Below are 20703 nucleotides of genomic sequence, written 5' to 3'. Positions count from 1 at the left end.
TGTCTTTTTTCTTGTAAAATAAGATCATATGTTGTTTGGCTAATTGATTGTGAGAATGCATTATATTTTGTTCTACCTGAAAAATATTACTTATCTCTTTGTATTTCTTTAGCTGTGTTTCTTACCGGTAATTTTCATACATAAACATAGATTGAGATTGTAACTACTCTTATGCTTTAAGCTGACAAACCAATACTCCCTCCAATCCATAATAAGTTTATCAGGCTTTGTACTAATTTAGTACAAAGTTGTACTAAATCTTATTATGTATCGGAGGAAATATATAATTTAAGTTTCAATAGGTATTGCAACCTTATTATTTTTTTGTATAAACCAAACTTCATCGGAGAGTTTGCTCGCCTGAAGCGGTACAAATCGAGCTGTTAGGAGTTAAAAGCAAAAAAAAAATACTACTTGCTAATGTCCCAATCAGCTCCCTCTCCCCAGTTAAATAAATGAGCAAAAATCAAATAACAACCTAAGAGTGCGCGCCCGAGCCTCTAGTATACACCAAATGGATACAGAAGCCACAAAATGGACAGCTCCACATTCTCTGAACATTCCAGTAAGGAACTGATCGATAGGTGCACATTCCAGCTTAGAGATTAATGCTAATAAATCTCTCATGCACAAAATTCGGATTTATGCAGGAAACATAAAATGTGTCTAGGACACAATAAAATTTGCACAGTAATTGCAAAATGAACAGCTCCCCAATCGATCGCTACCATTTTCATGAGGAAGTTCAACTAAGAAACTTTGCCCAGATTTTAGTTCAGAAGAGCACAGGGCCATCCAATTAACATTGATTAGCTAAACATTGCGCAGATCGAAACTCAGTTGGACAGCACACATGCTAAGGACAACCAGAATAGAGATCAGGCTAAGATTTTGCGGGAGGAACACCTCGACAGGATCAAACTGCAGTCTACCGTTTTCAAGAAACACTACTACCAAAAATCACAGTGTATAAGCTTGGCGACCAGCAAAATCAATGCGATGGCTTTGAACTTCCTGCTCTGGATCTCCTCTTCATCAAGTTTCTTCTGTAGGGCAAGCCGTTCATCCTCGCATTCTGCAGTTCCTTGGCAGCTACAAGTTCTCTAAGATCTTAATGCTGACAATGGCCAGGACAGCACCATCAGAAAATTAAGAATAGATTAGACATTTAAAACAATTATATTAAAGCCAAACTAATGTAGCGCATATGTTGTCCAATTAATAGAATAGAAAATCAGGAAAAAGAAAAAGTTATACCTTGGGACTTAACTTGGCGTAAATCGGTTTCGAGTTCAGCCCATGCTCTACCGCGTAACTAACCTGCAAAACAAGAGACAGCTATAAGGTTGCCATCAAAGGAAAACGAAATACAGTTAAGTTTTATTTCTAACCAGCAAAAATTCAGTGAAAGAATCGCATGCTCTGGTCCTGCGAGTCCAATTGATGCTTGCCATGTCATTTATCTCCTTCTTGAGATATGTGCGACATTCAGGATCAGTCTCTGCATGTCCAGGTCTAACAACATTACCGTACACATTACACTCTATCAGATCAAGCTCCTCATCTGGTACAACAAAAAAAATATGTTATGCTCTACTACCTCATATATTACAAACTAGCATTTACATTGATCTCATAAAATTTAACTAACTTGAATATGTAATGTGATAACTGTTGTCCACCATCTCCTCTCTGGTCTTGATGTCATTAGACTTGAAGATGTTTAGATATGCCAATAAAAGTTGGCAGTTCTCTTTGACACCTTTCCCCCCCCCTAAAGAATTCAACATGCACAGACACAATTTTAATACAATAAACAAACTAGAAAATAACAGAAGAAATAATATGAGCAGAGCAATACTTGATCTTGGATGAATATGATCGTAGTGGAAGTAGCTTAATCCTAGCGTCGTTGTCTGTTTCTTGCATAACACATTACCATAGGGATCTTTGCGCCATCGGCCTGGATGTCTGCCAGGTACTTCCTCGGCATTAATCCAACACCACTTTCTAACAGCTCTTGGAAACTTCTCTTCGTTCTTCTTCAAAACAGTCCTCTTTCTTGCATTAGCCTGTTGGCTATCCTTCGGATCCTTGTTTTCATCATCTGCACTGGGAATGGCAGAAATGTGGTTCTGCGGTCCTAGTCCATTCACCCAGGGAGGCAATTGTGGCAACTGGTACTGGATACTCCTTCGTACAAAAGGCCCCAGACGTTTGAGCACATGAAACACCATTACTAAATATTAAAAATAAAAACAAGTTCGTCAATGTTGGCGAAAAGAAAGAATTAATAACTATAGTACTCATTAGCTGGTTCTCAAGCAATTGATAGGCACTGTTGCCAAATGCTGGCAAGTTTTGGCATTGCCAAGACATCGACAAACCGGGTACTTCTGGGATTCTGAGCTCAAAAGTATCCAAGTCATTACTTAAGAGAGGTCTACAGACAACATTTTTAATTAGGTAACTGCTACCCAATTGTTGGATGAGCAAACGAAATGCCCATTATTATTCCGAACCATCTAAATGCCAATTACAGAAAACAAATATTAAAAAATTTAGTTTGACATATGCGGACCTTAAGCTCAGACAAGACCTCAGGGGCAGTCCTACAAGACCCACATGTCATGAAGACGAAACCAAACTTCTCCCTGTATCTGCAATCCACTCAGCCAACTCCTGCAGCAATTTGAATAAACAAAATTGAGTCCACAAATCAGATCACAGAAGTGGATAAGGCGTATCACCTGCGCGGCCGAATCAGTGGTAGTGGAAAGTCCACAAATCAGAGACAGCAAGAAGGAAAACTGGAACGACAAATGGAAGTAACAAAAGAAAGGAACCCGACTTGGAGACGGAAGAAGAGGTGTTGCCGATGGGCGGGTGCGCGGCGAAGGTAGCACAAGAGAGACGAGGGGGAGAAGATGGGCCGGCGGCGGTGGGAAAGCAAGGCGGCAGCAAGCTAGGGGGAGGGTGGCGGCGTTGCAACCCAACCCTAGGGCCGCCGGAAGAGGGAGCGGGCAAGGAGAGCATCTCTACCCGTCCCCCGTATAAGGCTTCGTTTGGTTGCACGGGGAAAAGAAACCAGGGAAACCAGCCCCCGGAGAGGAGCACAGGGGATCCCTCGCTTCCACGTCCGGATGGCAACGGGTACCCGATACCCGCCTGCCCGACGGGTATATACCCGTTTAAAATACGGGTATGGTAAAAAAACATACCGGCGGTATGTAAATGGTAAAATTTTCTACCCGACAGGTATGGCGGGTACGGGTATGGTATTGGACTACCCAAACCCGTCTACCCGTTTACCCGCATCTAAGTTGCTCAGCGACAAGATCGTCAAGAAGACGCTCCCATCCGGGTGAAGATCTCCCCAGCAGCCCCGCCCAATTCTCCATTTCCTCGTAAAGATTTCACTTCTTGCCGAATCATGTGTAATGTTGTTTGAGGTTACAGCGGGTCGGATAAAAATACCCGCGGGTAACCTGTACCCGTGGCGGGTATGGTAAAATTTCATACCCGACCACAGGTACGGATACGGGTAGCGGTTGAGGGTCGGGTCGTCAGGTACGGGTATGGTTGAGACATACCCGTACCCGAACCCGGCGGGTGCCATCCGGACTTCCACGAGAGAGATCTCCTGGCAGGGCAACTAATCCACGAGTCCATTTGGCAGCAAGGGAAGATAAGGGGAGCGTGGGTTCAGCCCGTCCAGCAGGGAAGGAAAAGGGAGGGAAGAGGTTCAGTCCGTCCATAACTTTAGACATGCCCTTGCTAATGCCAGAAAATTAGAAATAATTCAACAACTTTTGAGAAGAAGATAAAAACAGAAACTTTGCTATATGCAACCAGTAAGAATTGAGAACAGGGAAACTAAATTGCAACATAAAATTATTCAAGAAAAAATTGCATCATATAAGGAACAATAAATAGCAAACACCACAAGGTTACAACTTTTTGAATCCAAAACGAGGTGCCAGATCCTCAGAACAATACTATCCGCCAAATAGGAACAATGATATCAAGCAATTACAGAGTGGACCAAATTTGAGGTAACAGCCTTAAGTTATGACCTTGAAAATGATAAAGAAAAAACGGTCCTTGCAAAGAGATTCAAGACAGCAGCCGCTAACAAAGCACCATCAGCATTTTATAACGATTCCAATCAATGACAATGTTCCTTATGATCATCTCCAAGATCTCCAAGTTTGTTATGGAACCATGTACCTACAGCAAATAACATGGGGGAAGAATAGATGATTATATGAACAACATATGGTCTAAAGAGCATGACAAAAGTGTTACCCTCTTATCAGAAAAGGCTCACACCAGAAAATGAAAAGAACACTTTGGTCCATGCTACTGGCCGTTTTGTGGTTTCAGAATAGTTATATGTAACAGAAAATCCAAAGAACAATTGACTTCAGGTTTCAGGAAAAAACACTAACCTACACAACACTTCAGGACTACATGACAGCATGATTGAAAATACATAGCAATACCAGCAATAACTACAATTAATAACTACAAAGGCTGATGGTGGAATATAAGGTGGCTGGTTACTAGTTATCCAACCATGCCTCGTCACCATTTTGACCTCTAATGATGTTATGGAATGCAGCACATGCAGCTGAACTCTTGATCTGGGATGCTATTGGATAGTGAGTGCCCACTTTCAAAATAGGGAAACGTTTCTATAGAACACCAATTGCCCTTTCAATATGGTTACGAAGAAGTGCATGTCGATGATTGAATAGCTCCTTATAGTTGACGTCTCCTAAACTCACTGAGATGGTACCAGACACCTCTATATGGGGCAAGAAAAGATGGTGTATTTGCGTATCCACCATCCGCGAGATAGAATTTTCCTACTGGCACTTGAAACCCTTTGCTAATAGCAGACCGAAGAACTCCCACATCTGAAGCGGACCCTTCCCACCCACATGAGATAAATGTGAAGTTTAGATCAAAATCACAAGCTACCATGACATTTTGGGAAAGGGTCCCTTTCCTATTCCTAAATGGGGGAGCTTTTTCTTCGGCAATAGTTGTGGGGACATGGGTTCCATCAATAGCACCAATACAGTTCTGCAAATTAAAAAAAACTTGGCAGATTTAGAAATCCATGTGGAGAAGCTTTGAAAAAATTCTATGATGTGGATATGTGCATGGTGGTTCACCTAAAAATAAGGCCAATAACGAGGGTTTGACATAATCTTTGGGTGTGGATGGATTGAAGATGGAACCCGTACAAATCTCTGTACTAGAGTTGGAATTAAGTTGAAAATCTTCTTCAACTTCCTATGCACTGTTTCGGCACTATGTTGGAATTGCTTTTGCAGGTCTTGATTGGTGGCATTGTGCGAAATCAAATACATAAACATTCCGAACTGCTCATCAACACTAAGAAAAGGTGTGCCCTCTAATAGGCGCTCTCTTTGAAGAAAATCTGATATAGACCTAAATATCTCTGGCTCCATCCGAAATTCAACCTTAGACCAGATCTCATGTCCTTCTAGAATTTCCTTCACCTTTTTAGCACCAGGAAGAGATGATGTGTGGACGGGTCGCTTTTCCTCATAAAGGCAAGCGTATAAAGTGGGAACCAAGACAAAAAAAATCTCATCATCTTCTTCTTCTTCTTCAAGCATAAACTTCCTAATCATATCCCTTCTAGAACCCATCACTAAATATGTATATATTCAACAAGAAATGAAATTAATGCAATTGGAATAATGACAGCATGATTAAAAAATATATATAACAGTAGAAATGGAAAAACAAAAAATCAGCATTGAGGAATCCTGGTACATCTCAGTTTCCTGTTTGTATTTCCCTAGAGTACAATGATCGACATGCATCTAAAAGAAAAGGGCACCTACAAATGGCTATAAAAACAATCAAGCAAGCTAGAACAAGTGAATATATATGCCGCCGTCACTCGACACTATATCACCCACGTAAACAAACTTAATCCAGTTCATTACCATCTAAATTTTACACTGATTCGGTTAAATACTTCTATAAAATGATGTCTATCGCTCAATAGTTCACAAAATGCTTTAATTCTGAAACTAACTGTTTTGCTTATCTATGTTGAACACATGACATGTATCTGAATTTTATGTAGTACTAGTATGTTCAAAATATATCTAAATAAGTTCCAAAGTACATCTGATGCACAGATCAACATGCCATTGATTAACAATATTTGGATCTATTTTTTCTTGTGACTACCACGCATCAAAGAATGCTCTACTCCATATGAACAAGAACTCTAGTCAAGAACAATGCAAAGTTAATTACCAAGTTTCTTTCAATGGACCCCTTCTTTCAAATCTAGAATACGTCAACAAGAGTTTTGGATCTAGGAGGAGGAGGAAGGATTTGTGCTCATAGATGAGGTGAGTAGGAGCTCTCCAGATCCTGCTACGTCAGAGGGAAGAGGAACTCGAGGTGGGGCAGAGCTCGGGGAGTCGTCGGAGGGAGGCGGCTCGCGGTCGCCGGATGTTGGTGGTGGGGTCGGGGGAGGGGGCGCCGCTCACAGTCCCTGGAGGGAGACGGCGGGATCACTCACGGTCGACGGAGGGAGGCAGCGGCGTTGCTTCTGGTCGCCGGAGGGAGACGGCGGGGCCGATCGCTGTCGACGGAGGGAGGCGGTGGCCTTGCTTCTGGTCGCCTTAGGGAAGGATGGCGGCGTCGCGCGCGCTCAAGAGAGAGAGAGAGAGAGAGAGAGAGAGAGAGAGAGCCCGAGGAATTATTCCCGACCTACCGGGCCGTGTGAAAGGGCATTTCTCCTAAGCAGTTTTGGTGGTGATGACAACACGTGTGATGATCTTATCTTGTGGTATGTATTTCAGGTTTATAAAGAACTCGACACAAGATGAGTTGTGGACCCCTAAAAAGGAAAGAAGCGTAACGATGTTTAGCGGCTTTTTCGGTTGATTTGAGTCGTAGGACATCCGTACTATTAAGAGGGGATCCACAAGGGAAGGTAACGGGTGAATCAATTTCACGTACACATCTACACCAAATTGCACCCACTATAAAGCCTACCCAAAAAGGTGTGAGTTGAAAAACACATTTCAGGAAGTGTTCTGGCTGTTTTGGATTCCAGGCGGCGGAAGTTCCAGGTGAACTTTCGCCCGAACCTCCATCTGGGTGCTCTCTGTTAGTCCCGGAGGAATATGCGGAACTTTCGGTGAATAACCGGAACTTTCGGTCAGCCGGAAGTTCCGGCTATTTAGCGGAAGTTCCGACCTATCCCAGCGCAGTGCATAACGGCTCGATTTTTGGGATCCCATATAAGTACCCCTTCGTCCCCAACGAGCCAATAGACCGTTTTCCACAGCCAAGAACACCCCAACACCATTCAAGAACACCTCAAGTTTAAATCTTCAAGATCTCCCTCCCTAGCCACTCCCTAGTCTTGATTCTTTGAGGATTGGAGGAGAAGATCTTGCCCTAGGGTTTCACCAAGTCAAAAAGTGGATTCCCCTTGTTTTTTTTGTGGATTTCGTTTCTCTTGGGTTGTTGGGAACCCTAGACGGAAGCGGTCACCTCGAGCTCTCCCTTGGTGTGAGGAGTTTGAGGCTTGGATTGGGAGCCTCCAATTGAAGTGTGGAGTTTGCCCCGGTCAAGTTTGTAAGGGTTCGGCGTTCGTCCTCAAGGAAGCCATTAGTGGAACTCACCTCACCTTTGTGGTGTTGTGAGAGCTCATCCCACCTTTGTGGTGTGGTGAGTTGGAGAATAGAGTGAGCCTTCGTGACGTCTCTACCTTTGTGGTAGAGCACTCCTCCAAACGGAGACGTACACCGATCCCAATAGGTGGAACTCTGGTGAAATCTTCGTCTCCACGTGTGGTATCATTTCCCCTTTACATTCTTGTTATATGTATTGTTGCTTTGGCTATTGCATTTCATTCTAGGGTTGCATTCACTTTAGAGAATTTAGATAACCCTAGGATTAAGTGTTTGTATCTTTCAAGATTTGAAAAAGAAAAGCTAAAATTTGTTAGTCTCCTATTCACCCCCCCCCCCTCTAGTCGACCATACCGATCTTTCACCGTGGAACTATGGCCCGGGGAAGAGCCACGGAATAGGCCGGGATACCTCTCCCTCGTGGGCCACCAAACGCGCAATTGGGCTTCCCAGGGTCAAATCAACGCGCGGTTTTATCGTCCGGGGAAACGAACGGGATCCCCCTGGGAACTCGGTGCACCAAACGAGCCCTAAAGGCATACCCTACGGTTTCCGTTCCACTATTGATATTTCGTTCCTCTCGTTACGTCGAGTCGTCGAGCGACTGTCGTTCCCAGGTCTAAACTATCAAGTATAATAAATAGGTAAGAAATTCCCCAAGCTCTAAAGAAGCTAGTGAAGAGGGATAGTTCCGAGTCATGCATTCCTTTCTTTAATTATTACCTTTTAAAAAAGCAATAGCGATAGGAGAAGCGCATGCAATTGCAGAAATCCCCTAAACGGGGCTTGGGGGCGCCGGCGTGAAAATTCCGACCAAGCCGTCCTCGTCAATTTGTTTATTCATCCGGCGCGGCCCAGAAAGTTAGCCGGCGCCCCTATGTCGTAGCACGGGGCCTTGACACCGAGAATGCACGGGCACCCCCATTTAGGTTCGACAGTGGGCGACGGGGATCACTCCGGCGATCGCCGGCGAGGCCAATGCGAAGGGTAAGAACACACCAAGTGTAACATCCCAATTTTCAAAACCCTTCATATGCATTGCATATCATAAGCATCATGTCACTTTTGCATTTGATCGCTTGCAAAACCCTAAAAATTTGCCCAGAAAACCCTTTTGCAAAAATGCCTTTATTTGATTTTGGGCTTTAATATTGCTTTTGATTTTTTGCAATTTAACCCATGAGGGTATGGGTTTCAAAAGGGATTTAATGCATATATAAAGCTATCACATAAATTGGCTTTTGAAAGTATTTTGAAAAATAATTTGTTTCGATAGCCTAAAGGCGCTAAAAGCCATTTTATAGGCAAATGTATTTTTAAATATTTTAATTTTTGAGAAAATTCTTGTTCCAAAAGTTAGATCAAATGAAAAATATGATTTTACAAATTTTGTTGCATTTTATTTGGAGTGATTTGGAGCTTCGAATCAATTTTGAGGTTTAAAAACAGAAAATAGAGAAAAGAAAAGGAAAAACCGAAGAAAACCGGACCGAACCGGCCGGCTCAGCCACGCCCGGACCGCCCGCAACCACTGACCGGTGGACCCCGCCACCCTTCTTCAACCTCCGTCCGATTTTTCCGCTCGCGCCCGAGTCCACGACGCCCACGACTCCACCCCGAGTTCCGCTCGCCCACGACCTCAATCTTCAAAAGTGTGCGCGTCACCCCGAAGCTCTTCCTTTTCTCCTCCAATTTCCCCAAACCCCACGTCCAATTTCACATCGGTTAGGATTTAATTGCTCGCCGGAGTTCTTCACGGACGTCACCGTTCTTCACGTTTCGCCGTCGTTCCGGTGAGTTTCCGCCCGCGCCGAACCTCTCCCCTTCCTCCTCTCTCCAGCGCGAACGCCGTGACGCGCTCAGCTTCGTCTTTGGGCACCGCCAGTCGCCGCGCCGCCGTCTTCCCCAATGCCGGCCGCCGCCCGCGCGCCGTCCGCCTCCCGCGCCGCTCGCCCGCGCCCGCACGCCGCCTCCGCGCTGCCCGCGCCCGCACGCCGCACGCGACCGCGCCCGCCGCCGCTCCGCCTGCGCCGCAGCGAGCTCCGCGCCTGCCCGCGCACCGTCCGCCGCCCGCGCCGCCGGCCGGAAACCCTAATCCGGGCCAACCAGCTTCTGCCACATGGCAGAGAATTTTTTTTATTTTATTTTATTTCGGCCGAATTAGTTAATGCAATTTTGCAGAAAAGCTCCTGTAACTTCAAAGCCTCATATCTTTCAAACCGTTTGTCCAAAAATGGTGTTCCGCACGTTTCTGAAATCGTCACAACTTGTAGAATATTTTGGTACTGTCTAATTTCAGTTTTGAACAACTTAGTCAGAAGCAATTTACAGAATGGTTGAATATAGTTTAAATTTCAAATGAATTGTTTCAAAATAGTTTTGAGCATGTTAGCTTGCTGTAAAAAAAATAAACTTGTTCTCTGTCCATTAGGACCAGAAGAGAAATTATTTTGTGAATAATAATGGCATGCAAGTTTAAATCTTGCTCTGTGTTGCAAAAACCACTCAATATTTTAATTTAAACCCTATCCTTGTTTTATGCATATTAATTACCTCCTTGTTGTTGTGTAAATTGCCCAAACCTTTTGAAAAACTTTTCAAAACAGAAACAAAACTTTTTTACCTTGGAGGTAACCTTTGTGTACATCATCATGGCATATGCATCATGGCATGGTTTTTGTATTGAATGTTGTGTCTATTGTGTGTGTTTCTTTTATTTTAGATTTTGTGGAGTGTAATCCTTGTTGTTGCAAAGAGTGCGAGAACTACCACAACCTTGGACAAGGCAAGTTCACTTTGATCATTTCTCCTAAATATTTTCACTATGCACTAGATGTTTTATTAGATGCATCAGGAATATTACTCGTACTTCTAGTTTACCCTCGCCATTACCTTGCTACCAAATTTCCATCGATTGTAGTTGAATGCTAGGCTATGGTAGTATCGTGGGGGAAATAACTACATTATGATATTGTTATGCCTTTGGCGTTATGAAATATTTTGTTAGATGTAAGGCAAAACGATTAATCCAATGAACCGTCCTGGGTGGGTTGCTTTGAAGATTTTGAGGATTAGCGGCGTCAGGTCCATTTTTATGGGTCCCTCTGAGTCGAGTTCCTGTGGATTCATGAATAGATCGTCCATGGACGTCTCTCCCGTGGATTCGGGGAGCGCCTACGTTGCAAATGTGGAATGCCACCTGAGATAACCGAGACTGGACTAGTTTCCTATTTAGAAGCTTCCAGTACAACCACAATGCTATATGGGCTTTGGCGAGACAAGAGTAAGTTGTATGAATCTAGACCCGAGGAATTGTACTGAGGTAGCCGTGTAGGGGGAGCGTGATTCTCTCGTGGTTTAGGGAATTACCTCTGAAAATCTCGTAATCGATGCCGTTGCTACTCTACCCTGAGGACAGCAAGGGATTAACACGTCGGTTTCTTGTGGGGAATGTGTACAAACTCTCGAGAGCGTCAAAACTAAGCACTTAGCCATGTCCCCGGCAACGGACAATTTGAGCAACTAGATGTGGAGTTGTAAGGAAAGTCTCACTCATTCCAATTTCTTAATTAAAATGAGTGGTTTGAACAGGGTAGGAGCACTTGATGAATCCACTTCAACGTGCTCTAGGTTAATATGAGCATGGGTGTGTCTACCCCGTGTCCAATAGTGATAAAATTATATTTGATTAAAAGATAGGATTCAATAACCAAGCTTTTATGCAAATAGCTTTGAACCCCACCTTGCCACATTATGCATGTACTTGGTAGGTTCTGATATAACTCCTAGTGAATCTTGCCAATACATTACATGTATTGACCCTAGTGGCTGCATCGTTTAATGATGCAGGAAGCTCCGACGACGAGTAAGATGTACGTTCTGCATGTTTGGGTTACGGGCTTACATTCCAACACGCTCTCACCGTGGTGTGATGTGCCCTTGTATCTTTCGCTTTCCGCTGCTAAACAGTTGTTTTATTTCCAGCTTACCCATGAGGTTATGCAAGTTGTAAGTACTTTTAAATTCTAGATGATTCGTTGTAATGTTGAGACCTTTGTTCTATGATATTACATCTTGAAATTGTGTGTGCTAGTGAGTCGATCCAGGGACTAGCACTAAAGCACAGAGATCGAACCCGTGTACGGGGGCGGTCACTTCAGATGGTATCAGAGCATTGTGTTGCCTGTAGGAACGTGACCCTAGCTTGGATTAGACCAAAAGAGACCATAGGATTGTTCTATGCATTTCATACCACTCTAAATTTGCATACTGAGATACACGCATATTCATATACACTTGCACTCATACCAATGTTCAATGCATATGTACTAATTGTGTTCTACTTCATCCACTTGCATATTCAGATTTTATATGCATTTATATATACACCTCATACTACAATGTCATGCTTCCCACTGTTACAATTATTTGGCATGTTTGCATAACATACACCCTATATTGTCATTATTACATTTATGCATCCACCTACTTGATCATGTGATTAATTCTTTCCCTCCACCATAAATCTTGTAGATGAATGGACCACCAAACTTCGGAGATGAGCCACCTTTCACACACGTCCATTACCCGACAGTTGACGACGACATCCCGTTTGGGAGACAGCTTGCTACTTTGTGCACGACACTGCACCTGGCAGCACCCTGTTTCCGAGGACGAGCTGAGCCGGTGGGATCCCAAGGAGGTGCACGCCGCTGGGAGATCGACACGGAGATCAGAGGACGGACTGTTGTTCCATTGACGCCCGACGTCACCTACTCCGTGTGCTACCCCGACTTCATGCTGGGACTCCAATTCGCCATGCAACATGCGATAGCTCGTGTGTGCGAGGCGTACCACGATGAACTGCCTCCGGACTCTGTCTTTCGTAGCTTCGGAAGGCGAGTTGTTGGCGGGAATGCCGTGGGACCGGAGATCCTGGGCGAGGATCCGCACATGGAGGATGTTCAGTTTCAAGCTCTGGAGCAGAACATGGTGGACATGGGGAAGAGTCTCTACAACGAGATGACCCGAGCAGACATAGCTGAAGACCAGGTGGGGATACTCCAAGGTCAACTAGCGCTAAAGACAAACGAGGTGAACCGCAGGGGAGATGTTATCCTGAACATGCATGCGATCATGGAGCATATTATGTACGAAAAGGATCTCCTGCAACTTCAGTATGATCAGCTCCAAGCTCAGGTCAACAACGCCAACCCTGCACCAACACAAGCTCCACCACCCCCTCAGGACGAGGAGATGGAGCCACAGGAGGAGGAACCTCAGGAGGCGCGGGAGATGGACACACCTGCCACCCGCACCCGTTCCAGGGCGAAGAGCTCCGGGAACACCAACTTCCTCTCACTTCCTTAGTTTCAGCTTAGAGCCGCGAGACTATTTACTATATTATATTCGTTATCGTGTTAGTCATTGACCATGACGTCGTTGTGGTATGGCAATGTAGATTCGTGTGTTTACTTGCAACTTTTTACCTGTGTTTTAGGCTGGTAGGCCTTGTGAACAATTTGTTTTGGATGTTAAAATCTTAGTGAATGCTTTTGATTGCTTTATGGTTGACTTGTTTCATGATTGAATTGTCGTGCTTGTGTTATGCTTGTTGTTTGAACTGTTGTTTTGCCTGTGTTGTGGGGCTTAGTTTTCCCTTAGATCCTGTCTATCTATTTCTCATCTATGCTGTCCCAAAACAGATGCCGCCGAGACGCGATACTCGCCGCGATGCCGGCAACAATGAGGAGGGTCAGGACAACAACAACGCCACCATGCAGCAACTGCTGGCTGCACAGACTCAGATTCTGCAAGCTTTGACCCAGCAGATGAACAACAACAACCACAACAACCAGAACCCCAACCCACCACCTCAAGTGGACATGTTAACTAGGTTTTTGAGGCTGCGTCCACCAACCTTCACCAGCTCCCCGGAACCAATTGTAGCTGATGATTGGCTCCGCTCTGTGAGCAAATGTTTGGTGACAGTTGGCTGCAATGAAGCTGACAAGGTGAGGTTTGCCGCTCACCTGCTTGAAGGACCTGCCACAGCTTGGTGGGAGACTTATCAGATTACCACACCCATGGAGGAGGTCACATGGGAAATGTTCCAAGATTCCTTCCGCACCGCCCACATCTCTGCGGGTGTGCTGAGCTTAAAGATGAGGGAATTCCACAAGCTAAGGCAAAGTAACAGGACCGTGTCAGAATACATCGAGACCTTCAACAAGTTGTCACGCTATGCCCCGGATGACGTCAACACTGATGCCAAACGCCGGGAAAGGTTTTTAGATGGCTTGAACGACGAACTCGCCGTTCAACTGGCTGTTGTTTACATCCCTACATACCAGTCCCTCATGGACAAAGCCATCATTCTTGAGAACAAGCAGAATCAGATGGAAAACAGGAGGAAAAGGCCTCACCATGGCAACAACCATGCTGGTCCACACCAGAAGCCGCGCACCTCGTACGAGGGTAGTGGCAGCTCTTCGATGGTTAAGCATGATGGAAATCATCAGAGTCACCATGGAGGGAGTGGACACCATCACCGCCATGGAAATCAAGCACACCACCACCACCACCAGGGAGGAAATGGCAGCCGGAACCACCACCACCAGCATCCAAGGATCAACAACAACAAGGGCAGTGGCCATAACAATGGAGGCAACCCAGGGCAGAACCGCACCATTAGCAGGGATATGAGCCAAGTGCAATGCTTTAAGTGTCACAAGATGGGGCGCTACTCCAATGATTGTCCGGAGAGTTCAATGAGGCTGGAGCAAAGCCCAACCCATTTCAGAAGGGCAAAGTGAAGCACGTCAACGTGGAAGAAATCACGGAGGAGCAAGGTATCGTAATCGGCACCTTCCGTCTAAATTCTTTTGAAGCACTTGTACTGTTTGATACCGGTGCATCGCATTCTTTTATCTCAAGGAGTTTTGTGCATGAGAATGGATTAAACACTAGTACCTTAGTGAACCCTATGAAGGTGAAGTCACCTGGGGGAGAGATGATAACGGCTTGTGAATGCCGAATGCTGACACCAGAAATCGAGAAACACAACTTCCCCACAGACCTGATAGTGTTAGGATCAAAAGGCTTGGATGTGATCCTAGGAATGGATTGGTTAGCCAAGTATGAAAGACTTATAGATTGTGTCAAGAGGACAATCACACTCACAACTCCGGAGAAGAAGCGAATCCGCTTCAAGTCAACCTATGAGCTTAAATTACCCAAGGTAAATTCTCTTAAGGGGGTTAGCCTAGAGGATGTACTGATAGTGAAGGAATATCCGGATGTATTTCTAGAGGAATTACCACGCATGCCACCGGACCGAGATGTGGAATTTCTTATTGAGTTATTGCCCGGAAGTGGACCTATAGCCAAGAGACCGTATAAGATGGTTGTAGATGAATTGAAGGAGCTGAAGAAGCAACTTGCAGAACAGTTGGCCAAAGGATTTATTCGCCCTAGCTCATCACCATGGGTAGCACCTGTTCTATTTGTGGAAAAGAAAGACAAGAGCCAAAGGATGTGCATAAACTATCGTTCACTAAATGAGGTGACGATAAAGAACAAGTACCCACTACCCATAATCAATGATCTATTCGATCAATTGAAAGGAGCCTGTGTTTTCTCAAAGATCGATCTTCGATCAGGTTATTTTCAGTTAAAGATCCGAGAAGTGGATATACCCAAAACAGCATTTACCACTAGGTGTGGCCTATATGAGTATACAGTGATGCCTTTTGGATTAACCAATGCCCCGGCATACTTCATGAATATGATGAACAAGGTATTCATGGAATATTTGGATAAGTTTGTCGTACTATTCATCGACGACATTTTGATCTACTTGAAAAGCAAAGAAGAACATGAAAAACATTTGCGTCTGATCATGGAAAAGCTTAGAGAGCACAAGCTTTATGCAAAATTCAGCAAGTGTAAATTTTGGTTGTCCGAAATTGGTTTCTTGGTACACATTGTGTCAGGAAATGGAATTGCCGTCGACCCTGCTAAAGTAGCAGCGGTGACTGAATGGGAAGTCCCTAAGAACGTTGGAGATGTTCGCAGCTTCTTAGGACTTGCTGGATATTACAGGAGGTTCATTGAGAATTTCTCCAAGATAGCCAAACCTATGACTGAGCTTTTCAAGAAAGAGAAGAAGTTTGAATGGACTGAAAAGTGTGAAGAAAGTTTTCAAGATTTAAAGAAGAGGCTAGTTTTCACATAGAAAGGTCTGAACCGAAAACTTGTAAATTTGTAATTGGATCTTGAGTTTGACTTGTCGATCAATTTGGTGTGCTGGAAAAGATGACCGGGCAATACATCTGGCTCTTGTTATCATATCTGAAACTGTGAATGGAATCTTCTGCTCTCTGTTGTTTCTTATGGTCCTAGTTTTATCCTGTATATCTATCTTTTTTTTGCCGTGAAAGGCAGGAGCCCTGCCATGCAATATTAGAAGGGAAAAACCAAGTAAATGTACATGCGACCTAGGTCGAAACAAGGAAAAAAGTCAAAGACGAAACAGAGAAAGACTATCCCAACGGACCAAACGCAGCTGGCCGGTAGGACGGACAAAAAACACCGAAGAACCACAAGAAACCTCACGGCACGGTCACGCAATGGAAAGCAAGCCTATGGGTATCAAATGCGTCATGGGCAAGCGACGCGACAACAAAAGCAGGAGCTGCCACGGTCTGGAAGATACGGCGGTTGCGCTCCTTCCAAATGTTCCACGTGATGTAAATGACCACCCCATTGAAACATTGTCTTCTTTCTTTGTCAATCGTCTTGGAGGCTTGAATCCACCAGGCACAAGTGTCCCTGTAGTCATAAGGCTTGACCTGCTGAAGGATGTTGAAGTTGTAGTGGTCAAGGACTTTTTCCCACACCTGGCGGGCAAAGGGGCATCGAAGGAAAATGTGTGTCCCGGTCTCATGAGAATCAGTGCAAAGGGAACATCCAGGAGTGTGCGGCCAGCCCCTGACGGCGAGATTGTCGGCGGTGAGGATCTTGTTCTGCACAAGAAGCCAGGCGAAGAATTTGCACTTGTTTTCGGCCTTGGCTTTCCAGACAGTGTTAGCGTGTTGGGCATGGATGGAGCCGAGGAATTGAGCCTTGTACGCCGAGCTGGAGGTATAGGAGCCATGCGAGGTCCAATGCCAAGTGATGGAATCGAGGGAGTCGGGGTTCAGGACCACACCTTGAAGTATCAACAAAAGGGAGACAAACTCATCGAGTTGAACGGCATTGGAGATCTTGCCTCTTAAAGCGCGGACCCAAGCCCCCTCGGTAATATCATCGTGCACAGAACGGTTCTTCCTCCTAGTGATGGCAAAAATGGTAGGTGCGATGACATTGGGAGCCAAACTGTCCAGCCAGGAGTCATGCCAAAATTTCGCCTTATGACCATCGCCAATCTACACCGTGGTGGAGGCAGAAAAAAGAGCACGGTCACATTTGTTCACCGGAGGGGGCATTCCCACCCATGGCTTGTTAAGACATGTCCACTCGTACCACAACCAACGCAGACGCAAGGCACGACTAAATTTCTCCAAGTCAGGGATGCCTAGGCCGCCAAGTTTCCTAGGCATGCAAACTTTGGACCAATTGACCAAGCAGTGACCACCATTCGCCTCCTCTTTGCCCTTCCAAAGGAAAGATCTGCTGATTTTGTTCATCTTCTTGATGGCCCATTTTTCAATGGGGAAGACCGACATGTGGAAGATTGGGATGGCCGACAGGACCGCCTTGGTCAAGGTAAGCCTGCAAGCAGAGGACAGCATGGTCCCTTTCCACCTCGGTAGACGCGTCGCAAGTTTGTCAATAAGGGGTTGCACATGGATTCGCTTCAACTTGCGGACGTGGAGCTGCAGGCCAAGGTAGCAGCATGGGAAGCCCATGTGGCTGCCTGGAAAATGGAGGAGCAGTTGGTCAAGGTCGAGGTGATCACGGCAAATGGGGTGCACAGACGATTTGGAGAAGTTCGTAATAAGACCCGAAATCTGACCAGAGGATTCAAGGATGCGCTGAGTGGCATGCAGGTCTTGAACGGTGGGGTTGATGAAGATCGCCGCGTCATCCGCGTAAAGAGAAACACGAAGCTTTGCCGAATGAGAAGGCAGCGGGGATAGAACCTGTTGCAGCGAGGCCAAGTGGAAAAGCCTGTGTAAGGGGTCAATCGCAAGGATGAAGAGCATAGGGGACAGCGGGTCTCCCTGCCGGATGAAGAGCCTAGGAAAAGTTTTCACCCGGCAAGCCATTGAGGAGGGGGCGAGAGGTAGCAGTGGCAAAGAGCAAGGAGATCCAATCACGCCATCGACGTCCAAACCCAAGAGCCGTCAGGGCCTCCAAAAGGTAGCTCCAGTTGACAGTGTCAAAAGCTTTAGCAATATCGAACTTGAGGAAAAGAGCCGGAGATTTTGGTTTTTGGAAGGACTGCACCACGTTTTGGACATAAAGGAAATTATCTTGGATGCATCGACGCTTGATAACGGCACTCTGGCAACAGAAACAAGGTCGTCGAGTCTCGGGCCGAGCCGGTTTGCAAGAAGCTTTGGAAAGATCTTTGCGACACCATGTATAAGGCTAATCGGCCTCTAGTGAGAGATCGAAGTGGCGTCGCAAGACTTAGGGAGCAAGGCAATGTTGGCCGTATTTAAGAGAGCGAAACCATCAGATTGAAGAGAGTGCAAACGAGAGAAGGCTGCTGTCATATCTTCCTTGATCACGTTCCAACAAGTGCGAAAGAATAGGCCAGTAAAACCATCCGGGCCCGGGGCTTTGTCCATAGGCATAGAGAAAATTGTGTCTCTAATCTCCTCCATCGTGAAAGGGAGCTCCAGGTCTGAGAGATCAGAAGGTTGATATCCAAGAGCCCGCCGGTTGAGGGCCGACCCCCTCGGGGAAGACGTACCTAAAGAAGCACAGAAGTGGTCGTGAACAATCTTTTCTTTCTCTTCATGCACGAATGCCGTCCCATGCTCGGTTGCAAGAGATTGAATGAAATTTTTCCGTTGCCTCGTAGCTGCCCGAAGATGGAAGAAACTCGTGTTAGCATCTCCATGTCGAAGCCACTGCAAGCGAGATCTCTGACGAGCCTTTGCCCTTTCAATCACCGCGAGGCCAAGGCACCCGGATTTAAGCAATTTTCGGAATGCAAATTCCTCATCAGAGAGGTCTCGCAACTCACTTGCACAGTCAAGGCGAAGGATGACTTCACGGGCAATGGCCAGCTGCAGCTTAGTGTTGCCAATCTTCAAGCGATTCCATGCTTTGAGAGCTTTTGCTGTACGGGACAACTTGATGTGAAGGCGACCGATGGGGTTTAGGGAGGAGCACGGCTTTGCCCAAGCCAAGGCCACCACCTCAGGGAAATCTTGCATGCTCGCCCAAAAATTCTCAAACCTGAAGCCACGAAATCTTGGGATGGAGAGATTAGCATGAAGGAGCAGTGGGCAATGGTCTGAAATGTCTTCGCACGAGCAGGAAGGGCGGAGACGAAGGCGGGGATCGCCCGGAAGAACATGCAAGCACGATCGGCACCGCGCCCCGCGCGGCCGTAAGCAAGCTCCGTGCCCCCAAGACGACTCAACGAGGGAGAGCTTCCGCGGCTTGGTCCTAACGAACAACGCAACCTCCGTCATCACCAAGGAGTAGCTAATGCCCCTGCAGAGCTCCCTACTAAACCAACCTCTCGAAGAAATGTCGGGCACCGCCGAACTCGTCTTCGACGCCGAACAAATCAAACAAGCATAATGTAGGCTTCTCCAGCGGATGGGGGCTCCATTTTATAGGCCGCCGGAGCTCCTAGGCGTCCGGGCCGGGCCAATGGTGCGGCGACACCTCACCATCCTTCATCCCTAAGGAACAAGACAAAGAAGAGGAGAAATGGGGAGAGGAAGGCCCTTCCTTTTCCCTAAAGCAAGTCGGCCTGGCTAAAAGGAGGAGCCCCGCTCGCGGGGCCCCGCGTCCTCGCCGCGCTGGCGTCACTCCGATGACGGGCGCCCCCCTGCAAAGCGCTCGGAAAGGAGCCCTGGTCCCCTCTCGTACGAAAGAGGAAGATGCACCGGGGCCGTCCGATCTAGGGTTCCCCTTCATTCGTGGCCGCCGGATCTGCCACTTACTCCCGAAACGGTATCGGGCCCAGCCCAAGAAGTCGGCTGGAATAGAAAAAAAGGGGGAGGGGCTCACCCGAGGGCGGCCCAGCTCGCGCGCGAGGCCGGCCCAAGGCAGCCCAGCTGGCCCATGCGGCCGACTAGGCTCGGGAAAATTGCAAAAAGCCCAAAATCGTGGAAAAATTACCAGTAAGATGTACATTCCACAACCTTAAGATAAATTCCCTTAGCCATAAGAGACTTCCTTCAATGCTTAAAATGCATCAAAGTTTTAACATGAAGTGGCTAGATTTCTGTTGTAGTAAAATAAAACCCTTATATGGGCCGGGCCGTAAATCCTACGTGACGACGACCAAGTCAACATTCCGCAAGCACGAGTCAAAGACACCTACGTGGCGCGGTCGATCCTACGTGGCAGAGGAAGACTAGTCAACGAGTCAAGCCTCTCATGCCATGGTCAAAGGGTCAAATGAGCTAGAGTGGGGGGCAAGAAAGGTGAGAGGAGGGGGCTCTTAGTCCATGGTGGACCATGGACCAAGCCCTACTTTTCTCACATGGAGCACACAAAAGCTATGGACCAAAAGAGCTGCTTTTACCATTTTGCCCCCACTTTTCTCTCTCCCTACGGGTAGCCATGGTCTTTTGTCATGTACCCCTAGGCTATAAATACCCCCCATGGGGGCATGTATCATTCACTCTCACTTGAATAAACTCAAGGGAAGAGGGCTAGAGCCTCTTGCAAAGAGCTCTAGTTTCGAGATCCGGGAAGACGCGTTCGGCCCGGATTCGAAGGAGAAGGGGTTGGGTTAGAGTTCCGAGGGTAGCTTAACCTCGACACTTGGAAAGACGCATTCGGTCCAAGTACGAGGTGGCCC

The 20703-nt window shown here is 46.3% G+C and overlaps 2 protein-coding genes across 3 annotated transcripts; both read right to left on the bottom strand.

The window, feature by feature from the left end:
- Nucleotides 1-621: 621 nt before the first annotated feature.
- LOC100824123 lies at nt 622-3081 on the bottom strand. Of its 2 annotated transcripts, none has more exons than XR_730077.3 (7): nt 2852-3081; nt 2582-2682; nt 1862-2193; nt 1652-1774; nt 1392-1564; nt 1258-1320; nt 622-1117 (listed from the first exon to the last, which is right to left on the bottom strand). XR_730077.3 is itself a non-coding variant. In XM_003558668.4 (7 exons), exons 3-7 carry the CDS (start codon nt 2235-2237, stop codon nt 1112-1114), a joined length of 741 nt encoding a protein of 246 aa, XP_003558716.1. In that variant the 5' UTR covers nt 2238-2239; nt 2582-2682; nt 2852-3078; the 3' UTR covers nt 622-1111. The 2 variants fall into 2 exon arrangements, 1 of the variants encoding a protein (XP_003558716.1); XM_003558668.4 differs by having other exon boundaries at nt 1862-2239; nt 2852-3078.
- A 2102-nt stretch (nt 3082-5183) lies between these two features.
- On the bottom strand, nt 5184-5773 carry LOC106865823. Its single transcript, XM_014896649.2, has one exon. It carries the CDS (start codon nt 5685-5687, stop codon nt 5184-5186), a length of 504 nt encoding a protein of 167 aa, XP_014752135.1. The 5' UTR covers nt 5688-5773.
- Nucleotides 5774-20703: the final 14930 nt, after the last annotated feature.

Source organism: Brachypodium distachyon, chromosome 1 (genome assembly GCF_000005505.3).
Source record: "Brachypodium distachyon strain Bd21 chromosome 1, Brachypodium_distachyon_v3.0, whole genome shotgun sequence".
Classification (NCBI taxonomy): domain Eukaryota; kingdom Viridiplantae; phylum Streptophyta; class Magnoliopsida; order Poales; family Poaceae; genus Brachypodium; species Brachypodium distachyon.
This window is presented reverse-complemented; position numbering and strand designations above follow the sequence as displayed.